This window comes from Paroedura picta, chromosome 14, assembly GCF_049243985.1.
Source record: "Paroedura picta isolate Pp20150507F chromosome 14, Ppicta_v3.0, whole genome shotgun sequence".
In the NCBI taxonomy this organism is placed as follows: Eukaryota; Metazoa; Chordata; class Lepidosauria; order Squamata; family Gekkonidae; genus Paroedura; species Paroedura picta.
Window position 1 is genome coordinate 11,304,717 of NC_135382.1, and position 13,568 is coordinate 11,318,284.

Genomic DNA, 13,568 nt, shown 5'->3' on the forward strand with positions numbered 1-13,568 from the left:
TATCTTTCAATTGCTGCTCTTCCCCATGGGGAAGGCGCCTGCCATTAATCACTACCCTTTTAACGCGGTTATGCCCCTTATGCCTGTTATTCTAGTGAGGCGCTGCTTGGTTTCCACGGCGCTTCAGGGTGCTGCTTGCTAAGGAGCGGCTGGCTTGCTCGCAGGAAAACTCCGACTCCCATGCTCCAGCCTTGTTGGTCTGCCAAGGTGCCCCAGGACTCAGACTTCGGCGCCTCGCTCGCCTCTGACGCCAGACCCTGCAAGAATGTTAGTAGCTTCCATGGCAAGAGGATTCCAGCACGAACAGCCCCGGGTTAGGGTCCCGTTCAAGGCCCCTGCTGGTGTTGCCGCCCGAGACTGTTGATTTCCGAGAATAAGAAAGTAGGGGGGGAATATTCCTTCTCCGAGGACCCAAAAGGCCAGATAGCGCCCGCGGGGCTCGAACCATGGCTGATTAGGTCAGGAACAATCTGGTAACGAAGGAACCGCTAGGCTACGCTGGCCCGGAAATAAAGTCTTGCAGGACAACATAAGAGTGCAGTTTGCTGGGGGCGGGGCTGTGACGCAAAGAAGCCGCCCTTCCCCACAGGCCGCTTCATTTGCAGAACTTCCTTTCAGGTTTCCACGCTTGTCTTACTGCGCAGGCGCCTCCCGGCCAAGATGGCGGCGCCCATGCAGGTGGGTTCCTCAGGCTGTCTCCTAGCAACCCCACGGCGCCTCTTTCTGTTTTCGGGCCGCTTCTTTGCGTCTCCCCAGTCCTAGCCGGGGTGGAAGGGAGGAGGGGGTGCGCCGAGGTCCATGCCCATCCCGGCTCGCGCCCTTCGGGACGGGCGTTTACTTGAGGCGGCGGCCTTCGCCTTCCCCAGCGCAGGGCTCCCCCCTCCCGGGCTCAGCAGGAAGCCGCCGGAAAGGGCCTGGGCCGCGGAGGACCCCGTTGGTGCTTCCCCGCCCTCGCTCGATGCGGCAGTCGTCAGGCGGCGGCCTGGCTGGACGTGCTTGGTCCGAGGCGCGTGGCCAGCCCCGCCTCCCGAGCCTTCTCTCGCCGTCCGGATCCAAATCGAGGACCCGCCGAGGGTTGCCACCTCTAGGCGGGAGCGGGCCCGGCGATTGGGGGGCGGAGAGCGGTGGGAGGGGCCTCCGCGGAGTGGAATGCGGGTGCCCGAGGGCCCAGCCCCCACCGGGGCAACTTTCTCCGGAGGAAACGGAGCTCTGCTCTAATGCCAGGAGAGCTCCAGGCACCACCTGGAGGTTGGTAACCTGATGAAAATTTCACTCCGATGAAAATTTTTTTAAATGATTCTGAATGCAGTATATGTTTGGAAGCCCTGTGGGATACTAAACTGGGGCACTTTGTGGAGGATAGAGAGGGGATGGTGGGTGGAGAGAAATGCACAGATAGGTTATGATTTGTTTGCCCATCTGGGAGCTGGTCCGGAGCAGGCTGGCTAGGTATGTGTCGTTCTCAGGATCACTTTGTTGGTAAAGAGGCTGCTGGGGGTGCAGATTCTTGGCAGCCAGCTCTGTAGGGATAGCTGGGGTAGTTTAATAATCTTGCCACACCTTCAAGATGTGACCCAGCCTTATCTCAAGGGTTTTGTGGCTTGCAGCCATGCCCCTCCCAAGTACAATCTGCCTTAACTTTCCCTCTCTCTCATACTGTTTCTTAACTTCAGGCGGGTAGCCGCGTTGGTCTGAAGTAGCAAAACAGAATTTGAGTCCCCTAGCACCTTTAAGACCCACATATTTTGAATAAAACTTTGTTGGTCTTAAAGGTGCCATTGGATTCAAATTTTGTTCCGCTTCTTAAATTATTCATTTTAAGATTACTAGAATATGAAGGATTAGACCACATTTGAATGGATGTAAACCTTAGTCCTAAGGGCATAACATTTCTGCGTTCACAGAGAGGGTTTCAGTCAAGCAGAAGCCTTTTAGGGGCTGCCCTGGGAGTGACAGTACTTGGGAGCTTGGTGGCTAGGTGGTCTGTGTGTGGTTCTCCTGATGTTTGGAAAATGGTATGGACTGAATTCACCCGTGTGCCTGACCCTGGAAAAACTCTTAAGTGATCAAAGAGTGTTAAGGTCTGTTGACCTCTTCAGAACTGTATATCAGAAGGTATACGGAGGTATGATGCCCAGTTCCTTAACTGTTTAGCTCCCTCACTCAACACACACACAAAGTATCTTGCTGTTGCTTTCCAGCATCTGGTAGAAGAGTTAGAATAGTTTTTGAAAAATTATAAGGAACACATGTGCGTGAGTGAACCCTACAAATGGTTCTATCAAATCACTCTGATCAAGAAGAAGAGCTGGTTTTTATACCCCACTTTTCACTACCCGAAGGAGTCTCAAAGCAACTTATACTCTCCTTCCTCTCACAATTGACACCATGTGAGGTAGGTTGGGATGAGAGAGCTCTGAGAACTGTGACTAGTCCAAGGTCACCCAGCTGGCTGCATGTGGAGGAGTGGGGAATCAAACCCAGTTCTTGAGATCAGGGGCCACCACTCTTAATCACTACACCATGCTGCCTCTCAAGGATAGGACACTTGCAGAGATTTGAGGCTTTTTTCCTTCCCCTTCCCCAGGCAGATTTAGATGAGGAGGAAGCAGGACATGAGCCGAAGCTTCGAGACACCCCCGAAGACATTTCCCTTGATGCAGCAGCAAACACCATTGCCTTTCACCCTAGCCGGGATATCATCGCTGCTGGAGATGTGGATGGTGATGTCTATGCGTAAGTACAGCTGCTCTACAAAGAGATAAGTCCTTGGCCTGGGGGATATGGAGGGGCAGTGGCGGCAGCAGTGGGACCTCTTGTCCATGGGCCAGCACAGGCCAGGAGCTTTTCATTCCCTTTCAGACCCTTCATTATAGAATGACTCAAGTATTGTTGCTAAGCTCGACAGCTTCAGATTCCCAAAAGAAGGAACGATACTAATGAATGGGTGGGGAGATCCTGTCACCCTAGTAGCTGAATAAACTACAAGTAAAGCTCTGCAGCCAGAGGGAAATACACGAAGTAAAAATGGCCAGTATAAATTCCACTTGCAAGGTTTTGGTTCTGGTTAAGAGCAGAACAGCCAGGAGGGATCAAGCCAAGGATTCTGTTTCCAGCTCAGGGGCCAACACAAAAGTCTCTGGCAGCTCTTAAGCCGGTAGTTTCATAGTTGCAGCATTTGGGATTCTTTCAACAAACTATTCTGCAAACACATGTCTTCACCTTCCCTGTTCATGGGATGCTATTAGGATGGATTTTTTGAATACATGTTTCCATTCTCACTCAGTTTGGTCTTCCTTATTTTGTTTGGAATCCCCCCCCCCCTAGATCACTGACTGAGTTAAATGCGCAGCCCACCCATTATGTGCGATGGATTAATCAGGACCCTTTTTCATAATGTTTGTTTGACTGTTCCTTAGGGAAGGTTGGTATGCTGGTGCATAAATTACTGGGATGCCCCTTGCATGCAAGTGCTAGGAATTGTTTGAACAGCATTTCCTTTTTACTTTGTACAATAATCTCACTCCTTTTCTCTGATAGATCTCCAAGTATTACCCTTGCTGTTGCTATTTTATTTTAGGGCTTCGGCATAAAATCTCAAAGGTGACATTTCTCAGAGGAGGCTACATCTTTGCTTAAAATATTTGATCAAAAGAACTTTAGTCAGATGAAGGGAAAGGGAGGGGATATTAGATATCCCAGGCTCAAATGTCCTTTCTGCTTCTTTAAGAAGAAGAAATGTTTTTTTTTGTATCCCCCATTTTGCTACCCAAACGAGTCTCAAAGCAGCTTACAATTATCTGCCCTTCCTCTCCCCACAACTGACACCCTCTGAGGCAGGTGAGGCTGGGAGAGCTTTGTAAGAACTGAGTGGTCCAAGGTCACCCAGCTGACTGCATGTGGAGGACTGGAGAATCAAACCTGGGTCTCCAGATTAGAGGCCACTGCTCTTAATCACTATACCAAGCTAGCTTTAGGTCTGATGTTTCCTGTGGCTTTTTGATGGGTTTTCGATTTTGCCATGAGGGGTCCCCCATCACTTTACACTTCTCTTCCCTCACCCTCCCTTTTCAATTCCAGGTATTCCTTTTCGTGTCTGGAAGGTGGGAACAAAGAGCTTTGGTCCTCGGGGCATCATCTGAAATCCTGCCGGGAAGTGTCCTTTTCTCACGATGGGCACAGTGAGTGTTTCTCTCCTCCAGGCTTGTTAAGGGCTTGGTGTCTAACAACTGTGGGGTCTTGGACGTGGATTCCAGTGAATGAGTAGTCTCAGGCATAGAAGAAGAAGAATTGGTTTTATGCGCCACTTGTCTCTACCGGAAGGGTTCTCAAAGCGGCTTACAATCACCTTCCCTTCCTCTCCCCACAACAGACAACCTGTGAGGGAGGTGAGGCTGAGAGAGCCCTGATGTTACTGCTCTGTTAGAACAGCTTTATCGGTGCTATGGTAAGGCCAAGGTCACCAAGCTGGTTTCATGTGAGGGAGTAGGGAATCAAATCCAGCTAACCAGCTTAAAAACTGCTGTTTTTAACCAATAGGACATTCACAATGCCCACAAGTTTATGAGCCTTTTGACTACAGATAGCAGGGACTGAACTGAGCAGCTTCTGCCTACTGAGCAACAACCACTCCTCACATTTACCACTTCCAGTGGAGTAGCTGTTTCATTCTGTGGCAGCAAACATGAACAGTTGGATATCTAAACACACAGTAAATGGAAGTGACAAAGATTAGTTTGAGATTTGCTGGCCTGCTTAGCAGGGGAGCTATAGCAAGGAGGGGCTGTGATGACTTTGTGACTACAAAGGAAGTGTGAAGTTAGTTTCTGCTAAAGCAGGTTTTCTCAACCAGGGTTTCATTTATTTATTTTATTTATCATATTTCTATACCGCCCTCCCCGGAGGTTCAGGGCGGTTTATAAACCCCCCTGTGGTTTCTTGACAGCCCTGGAAAGGTTTCCTGAATGGGTAGAAGTGAATTAATTTTTAACATATTTTTTAAAAAATAGTTAAACATTCTTTGGGTGATCTGAGCATATACTCTCATGTTGACCTACCCCCCCCCCCAAAATGGCCAATGATGGGCCTGGAAGAGGTGGGAAGGGGCCTTGGGTGGGCATGTAGACAGCTGTGCTTCCCAACCAAATTCTGCACCACTTCTGGGGTTTCTCGAAGCCTGAAGAATGTTTCAGGAGTTTCTCGATGGTAAAAAAGTTGAGAAAGGCTGTGCTAAAGGCACCCTAGAATAAAGGAAATCTTGTCAGAACTTTTCTTCTGGTGCTGTTCAGTTACATGGCTATTTTCCTTACATCACTGCCCACAAAATATCCTTCTTCTCTACTATTCTGATATTGGACTATCTTTAAAGGATGCTCAAATAAGTCTGGGATTGGGGAGGGAGGTTGCCATCAGGTCGCAACTGACGTACGACAACCCCAGTAGGGTTTTCATGGCAAGTGACTAACACAAGTGGTTTGCCATTGCCTGCCTCTGCATTGCAGCGATGATATTCCTTGGTTGTCTCTCATCCAAAAGCTCTGCTTAGCTTCTGAGATTGATGAGATTAGGCTAGTTGGCCTATCTAGGTTGGGGTGAGGGTCATAGAGAATATTGAATTAAATTGTGTGCTCTCAATCATTTCTTGTATGTGAATGCACCAATTGTTAGATCAGATACAACTTCCACTCATTACTAGTAACTAGTATCAAAGCCCATTTTAAAAATGGGCTTTGAAAGGGACGGCAGGCAGGAGGGCATGAGAGGGTGGCTGTAGCTCCCTATGGCCCGCAAAGCGGGCTGAAGGGAGTGGGAAGCTCCCCCCCTCCCCCGAGGGTGGCGACAGGACTTTGCGGCCCACAGGGAAGATCCAAACTCCCCCTCTCAGCAGGAGCATACCTGCGGGCTGCAAAGCCCTGTCGCTGCCTCTCTCCTCATGGGCGACAATGGAGGCCGCAGCCACAAGGCTTCTAGCAGGCAAAGAGGGAGGGTGGGAGATGGAGTGGGAGGGCCAATCAAGGTGGACCTGGACGGGCAGGGCTCTGGACAGTCTCCTCCCAGGAGGCTGTTTCCCAAATATATAAGGGAGCAAAATAGTGTTAAGGATAATGCTTGGCATTTGTATCCTGCCAAGTTCCTCCAGCGGGCTCACGGTGGCATACATGTAGCGTTCCTCTGTTCTTCTTAACCTTAGGGCCACCCATTGAGGTACATTAGATTGTGGGAGAGTGGCTGGCCCAGAGGAACCCATGTAAATATATAATATTAGCATTGTTTCCTTGTAACATAGTTCTGTGCATGGTCCCCAGCCTCAAAGTGATAAAACTGGTCTCAATTGGGGCCAGGACTTTCTTGGCCCCAGCCAGGTGGAAAGTGCTGCTCGGTGAGATCAGGGCCTCCCAGAACTGTAAGCAGATTTGGAGGGCCTGCAAAGGGAAGCTGTTCTGCCAGGCCTGTGGTTGAGGCCAGGAAATAACTCCAAGAAGATGCTGGCCTCTCTGCCTGAGAACCCATTCGCGAATAAAATCCCTTCAAGCTCTGACCCCTCAGAAAGGTTTGAGTCATCAGGAGGAGTCTGTTTTTAAAATCTTTTAGAAGAAGAAGAGTTGGTTCTTATATGCCGCTTTTCCCTACCCAAAGGAGGCTCAAAGCGGCTTACAATCGCCTTCCCATTCCTCTCCCCACAACAGACACCCTGTGAGGGAGGTGAGGCTGAGAGAGCCCTGATATCACTGCTCGGTCAGAACAGTTTTATCAGTGCTGTGGCGAGCCCAAGGTCACCCAGCTGGTTGCATGTGGGGGAGTGCAGAATAAAAACTGGCTCCCCGGATTAGAAGTCCACACACCTAACCACTACACCAAACTGTCCCCTCCTGTTTTCCAGAGCTCTTCACAGTATCCAAGGACAAATGCATCCATATCCTGAACGTAGAGGAGGGCCGCCTGGTGACACGCTTCTCCAAGGCACACAGGTGGGCATTTGGGGCTATCATCCTTTTCTTTGTAACCCTTGAGCTAGGAGGTGCTGGTGGAGTGGGGTCTGCAGCAGCACCCAGTGATGCAAAAACACACACTCTAGACCAGGGGTGGCCAAACTGTGGCTCTCCAGATGTCCATGGACTACAATTCCCATGAGCTCACATGCTGGCAAGGGCTCATGGGAATTGTAACCCATGGAGAGCCAATCTAGAGTGCCTTGGCTGGTTCTGGATTTACTGCTAGGTCTTTTGGGCTTTCCACAGCTCTGCCTTGAACAGCCTGCTGGTGATAGACGAACATCTGTTTGCCACGGGAGACGACAGAGGGGAGTTGAAGGTGTGGGACTTGCGCAAGGGCACCTCCATCATGGAAATGAAGCAACATGAAGAGTACATCAGTGACATGGCTGTGGATGGGAACAGGAAGCTGCTGTTGACAACCAGGTATTGCTGCATTCTGCTCTAAGCCACATTCAGGGTGAGGTCAAGGTTGAGAATAGCTTTAGAAAAGAGCCAGAGTCCAGGAGCACCTTAAAGACTAACACAATTTGAGGAAGGGGGAAGAGCTTTCATGAGTCCCAGCTCACTTCTTCAGATACAGCTAGAATGAGAGTCCATCTGTCCTTCTATCACAAGCTTGGTGGATTTCCATTCCATATGGCTAAATGTGGTGCCTTCCTTGGAGATCTAAGATAGGTAGCAGTGTTAGTCTGTCTGTAGCAGCAGAAAAGAGCAGGAGTCCAGGAGCACCTTTAACACAATTTGAGGCAGGGGGAGGAGCTTTCATGAGTCACGGCTCCCTTCTTGAGAGATTTTGACTGCCTTCATTTGAGATCCACAGCCCCTTCTGGTTTCGTTCTTCTCTCTGTGTCCTTGTTTTCCATAAATGGATTAATGTACCTGGAAATAAAGCCTTCCAGAAGGCTTGCAACAGCTTTGAGCTGGGGGTGATTGTGCCCCATGCCTTTATTCCCCCTTGCAGTGGCGATGGGACCATGGGGGTCTTCAACATCCGAAGGCGGCGCTTTGAGCTTCTCTCTGAACCTCAGAATGGAGACCTGACAGCCATCTCTTTGGTAAAGGTCAGTCTGCTGTGTAGCGGCCCTGAAGGTGAGGCAGGGTTTAGCTTTGAGAGTCTCTGTGGCATTCATCTGCAGTAAAACATGCTTGCTCATCCTGTTATGGTTTAGACTAGACTCAAAGCTATACAGGCTGACAGCTGCTTGTCTTTTCTCCACACTTGTCTCTCAGAGAGGAAAGAAAGTGGCCTGTGGCTCCAGTGAGGGGACCATTTACCTCTTCAACTGGGATGGGTTTGGTGCTGCCAGTGACCGTTTTGCCTTGAAAGCAGAGTCCATCGACTGCCTGGTCCCCATCACAGACAGCGTTGTGTGCACAGGCTCTACTGACGGAGTCATCAGGTGAGAACGGATCCATTTGCTGAGTGGGACATGGAAGACAGCCCAGCAGGAGCACTGAGACCCCCTGTTCCCTTCCCTGCCCTCTCCCCTGCAGTAATCAGCAAAGTAGACTGAACTGTCGGGGGGAAAGCAGCTGTGAGGAGTGGGGGCAGGGGCTTCCCCCTTCAATTACAGGCCAGCAGCCGCACAAGCTCTACAGCAGTGGTTCTCAACCTGATGGTCGGGACCCCTTTGGAGGTCCAACGACCCTTTCACAGGGGTCGCGGCAGGGCAAGCAGCTTGGCCGGTGGGGGGGAGGCACCATCCACACAACAGCCTTGCAGTGTAGATAGAGATAGAGCATTCTTCTGTCTGGAGTAGCGGAAAAGATTGAGATTGGCATGGTGGGACAAGAGGCAGAACTGAACTGAGAAGCCCCCGGAAAAAAAATTCTATACAATCATGAACAATGGATCGTTACGCCATGGGTCAGATTTGGTTTAATTTCTGTAAAAGAACCCTTGCATAATTTTATGGTTGGGGGTCACCACAACATGAGGAACTGTATCAAAGGGTCGCGGCATTAGGAAGGTTGAGAACCACTGCCCTAGAGCAGTGGTCCCCAACCTGCGGTCCGCGGCACGGTGCTGGGCCGCGAAGGCCAGGGCGCCGGGCCGCAGTTCCCTCTCCCCGCCCCCCCCCCCCCCCGCAGTAAAAAACTTCCCAGGCCGCAAGCTTGTGGCCCGGGAAGTTTCTTACTGAGGGAGGGCGGGGAGAGGGAATCAGGGCCGCGCATGCATACTGCGCGGGCGGGGCTGTTGCCCTGCCGGTCCCCAGCCAAAAAAAGGTTGGGGACCACTGCCCTAGAGGCTGGGCTGAGCTGCTCTTCCCTCTCTGGCTGTGGTTCAGAGGTAAAGCATAAGTTGGTCCCAGGTTCAACCCCCAGCATCTCCAGTTGAAAGGACCCAGGGGAGCAGGTGATGCGAAAGATCTCTGCCTGAGATCCTGGAGTGCTGCTGCCAATCTGAATAGTCAGTACTAACTTGGATGGAGCAGCGGTCTTGTTCTTTGCCACCACTTCAAACGTCACAGGAGAGTTGGTGCTACAGGCTGGGCTGACCAGGGAATGAAGTGGAAGGAATCAAGGCCAGGCATTTCCACTGATGGCTGAGTTTCAAACCCCTCCTTCTGGCTGGTGCTGTGGACTATACCATGGCCATTGAAGGGTCTCTTCGCTTGACATGAGCTGATCCCCGCAAAAGTGGCAGAAGCCTTCCCAGTTGCCTTTCAGAATTAATTGGGGCGTCTAGCTTGATTCTGCTGCCACCCTGCATGCCCTTACATGAAGTCCCCAGAGAATGAGGGCTGGATAGCAGTGGCCCTCAGCTAACGCGGTTTCTTTCCCTCTTCCAGGGCCGTGAACATCTTGCCCAATCGAGTGCTAGGCAGCGTTGGGCAGCACACGGGGGAACCCATTGAGCAGCTAGCCAAGTGTCCGACCAGCCCGTTCTTGGCCAGCTGCGGCCATGACCAGAAGGTGAAGTTCTGGGACATTTCCTCGCTCAGCTCCATGGTTGTGGACGATTACAGGAAGAAGAAGAAAAGCGGTCAGCTGAAATCCTTGAGCTGTAAAGCCATTGGGACTGGGGAGGATTTCTTTGCAGGTTTGAGAGAAGAGGTGGCAGAGGAGAAGGAAGAAGAGCAAAGCAGTGACTCGGACAGCGACTGAGAGGCCAGTCATAGATTGTGGGGCTCACTCCTCACCTGAGACAGTCTTCGGGACTGATGGGCCCCTGCTTCTTTCCAGGCATAGCTGCTGGTTGCTTGACCCTACTGCCTGGCCTCAAGCAGCATGCCCTTTTGGAGTGTCTTCTTGAGAGGAGTATGGTGGAGGCAGCTGATGAGGGGCCTCCTACCACCTGCACAGTAAATTTATTTTTTATGCTGTGCAGGAGAGGACATTCTCTTGGATTGGAGGGGCAGAGAAGCTACAGTTGCTGGTTGGGATTAACACTTGTCTTCCTGACTTATTTAAGAACCGGATGGCCTTTCTATGTATATGTACTGGTTTCCACGCAGCCACAAAGCAGGACTTTGTATGTGCTTTTTTTTTTTTTTTCTAAAGTGATTTGGACAGGTTAGAATGCTGGAGGCTCTTTGAAGAAAGCAACCAGGTGGAAGTCTGTGAATCATCCCTTAAAAACAAGGAGCTGGCAGCTGAATGGCTTTGGTTGTCTTCTTCATAGAGACCCTCCGTCCACATACATTGGATAATGCCCTTTCAAAGTAGATTTTCCTGCTCGGCACAAGAAAACCCAGCTGCAAAAAGTACATTGGAAGCACATTATTAAATGGCTGTGGAATGAATGGGTAAGCAGCAGTTTTCTCCTGGTACGGAGGAGTAAATAACCTGACCTCATTCATAGGGACTTCTGTTTGTGCAGTGGGGTTAGCTGAACAACACCCCTTCAGGCTCACAATCCGCTTTGCGGTGTGACTAGATTGATTCTTGGGCCTCTGAGGGCAGTTTAACTTCACTGCCTAGGTAGAACAGTGGGCATCTTTGCTAATCACTGCCCAATCTATTTCCCTTTAATATTGATTCATGCTGTTGCTGCCGGGGGGTGGATTTACAAGGCTGCATTGTTTCCCTCCAGGCCAAAGAGATTTGATAAAAAGCCAGATGTTCTATTATAGACATTAGTGTACTGTTCTGGAAAGCAACGACTACATTGCCTGATTCAGGGGGCTGCTGTGGTATGCAGGTTGGAAGAAGGGGCTCTGGCCTAGACTGTCTGAGGGCACTACCTTTAAAACAATGCAGTGAGGTTGGCATGTAGGGTCCAGCTAACTTGGGCCACAGTGTGCCAAGCAGGCAACTCTCCCATTTTCTCCTGCAGCAATGTGTATATTTTGATTAACACGCAATACGCTTCGTTATTTCCCGCTCTGTGCTCATAGCACTACTGCCTATACCAGCCTTTCTCAAATTTTACTATTGATAAACCCCAGAAGTGGCATGTTTGTGCAGAACATGGTTGGGAGGCATAGCTGTGTACATACCCACCCAAGGCTCCTTCCCTTCTGGGCCCACTGGCCACTTTGGGTGATGGTGGGGGGGTCAACAGAACCATACACACACACACACTAGTTTCAAAGCCCATTTATAAAAATGGGCTTTGAAAGGGGAGAAGGGGGAAGGGTAAGGGACACGCTCTCACCCACCCACCTTTCCCCCCCCCCCAAATGCGGGCCGGCGCCCCTCCCTCCCAAGGCGAGACAGAACCCCAGGGCCACTCACCGGCTTCGCGCAGCTCCTGTCTGTTACCGGCGCGGGCGTGGTCCTGGGGTGGGCAGAAGGCCAGGGCGGGCTGCAGAGGCGGCGGGCAAGTGGCCTCCTGGTGGGGCCAGCGATTTCCTCGGCGGCATTTTTTTCGCGGCATCCAGCCGCATGCAGCATCCAGCATGTTGCCGGCACCAGAATCCAGTGAAGCCGCTTGCAAGCGGCTGCCAACGTGAAGCGCCTCCGAGAGGTTAGGCCGGCCGCAAGGAAGCCCCCGGCGGCGGCCTGACGCGGCGAGAGGCACTTCACGCCTCTCCCCATGTCAGGCCATCGTGCAGAGAGCGTGCGGCTGCCAGGGCTCCCTTGCGGCTGGCCTGATGCGTTGGAGGCGCTTTGCGCCTCCGACGCATCAGGCCAGTGGCAAAGGGAGCTGCTCCGACACGTCAGGCTGGCCGCAAGGGAGTCCCTGGCAGCCGCGCAGCTGGGGGCTCCCTGCCTTGCAGCCTGACACAGCCAGCAGTACCCCGTTGTTGGCGAGTATCCCGAGGCAGCTGCCTGCGTGCCCCATCGCATACTCCACCTGATAGAGGCGGCGTTCTGGAAAGAAGATCGTCGTTCTGCAATCATATCTTCGGGACATGTTGATTGTAGGCGACTCTGTGCTGCCTCCCGCCTCCGTCCACCGCCTTCCAAAATGGCCGCCGCGCCTGCGCCCTCGCCTCAGAGCCGCTCTGCCCTCCGCCTCTATGCCGCGTCAGGCCGCCAGGCGCGTCAGGCCACCAGGCAGGGAGCTCCCGGCAGTTGCGCGGAGCGCGGCTGCCGGGGACTCCCTGCCCGCCAAATGCCCGCCGCCTGGGAGAGGCCCCGCCGCCCGACAGGCCTCCTACGATCTGGTAAGTGCCTAGAGCCCGCTGTATTACTCATACAGCGGACTTGATTACTAGTATTTATATTTACATGGGGACATTTGCCATCATTGCAGTCATACTCTATGCTGTGGAAATCACTGGTCCTCATGAAATTTACCTTGTCTCAGCCAGGGTCAGGAAACCAAGGGCCCTACCAGAGCTGCAGTTTCCTGGGCAGCTCTGGGACAGAAATCTGGTGGGCTGGGTGGTTTTTTTGGTGTACCATTTACAACGAATATTGTAAGTCACCATTAACTAGCAAGTCTAGGCCTAGCAGCATAAGAGTTTTTCATAAAATACTGCATTAGCCATTTGAGGGAGTTATGCACCACAGCTACCAGAATCTCTCTCCAGTTCAGTTACTGCCATTTCAGACCCCATCAACATGTATTTAGTTTGGATTTTTACACTTTACTTGGCATTTGCCCACATTGAACCTCATTTGCAGCCAGAAGGCCTATTCAGAGAGCCTCACCACCCTGGGCAACTTACTGTAATTCACAAATGTAGCCACTTCACTCCCCACCTTTAATCCACTCCTGCGGAGCGGATTAAATAAAAGGCTAAAGGCTGTTGGGGAGGAGTTAGGGCGGGCTCTGTCCTGGATAAAAACTCAGTGGCAATCCAGGGCCAATTGGGAGGTGTGCTTTGTGCGCCTCCCTAATGGCCACTTGGCCCGTCTCCCAGATGGCCCGCCACTAACTCTACACTCCTCCCGCGCTGCCATCCTTGCCGGATGGCCGCTGGGCAGGAGCCTTGCCCCATGCCGCTGGGCTCTGGGGAAACTTCTTTCCGTCCGCCCAGCAACTGGCCTTCCCTGCCAATGGACCTCCACGATGTCCTACCCTGCCACCCAAGCCCTTCCCACCCCCACCCCGAGCATCTATACCCGCCCGCCCCAGACCATGCCCTTCCCACACCGATCTACAACGGACATCCCCGCCCGCCGATGCCCGCACCCTTCCCACCCCCAAACCCCCACTTACACGCAGCTGCTTCCCCG

The 13,568-nt window shown here is 52.0% G+C and overlaps 1 protein-coding gene across 1 annotated transcript; it reads left to right on the plus strand.

The window, feature by feature from the left end:
* The first annotated feature begins 588 nt into the window (after positions 1-588).
* On the plus strand, positions 589-10,741 carry WDR55 (WD repeat domain 55). The gene is made up of 8 exons (XM_077310006.1): positions 589-678; positions 2,588-2,736; positions 4,081-4,181; positions 6,881-6,968; positions 7,239-7,418; positions 7,957-8,056; positions 8,226-8,395; positions 9,788-10,741. The coding sequence occupies exons 1-8, from the start codon at positions 661-663 to the stop codon at positions 10,101-10,103; spliced, it is 1,122 nt and encodes a 373-aa protein (XP_077166121.1). The 5' UTR covers positions 589-660; the 3' UTR covers positions 10,104-10,741.
* The last annotated feature ends 2,827 nt before the right edge of the window (positions 10,742-13,568 follow it).

Bases quoted from the DNA above. Each gene is read 5' to 3' on its own strand.
- WDR55 (XM_077310006.1), top strand. The intron at 2,737-4,080 runs GTAAGTACAGCT...TTTCAATTCCAG, and splicing joins GTGGATGGTGATGTCTATGC to GTATTCCTTTTCGTGTCTGG. The intron at 8,396-9,787 runs GTGAGAACGGAT...TCCCTCTTCCAG, and splicing joins TCTACTGACGGAGTCATCAG to GGCCGTGAACATCTTGCCCA.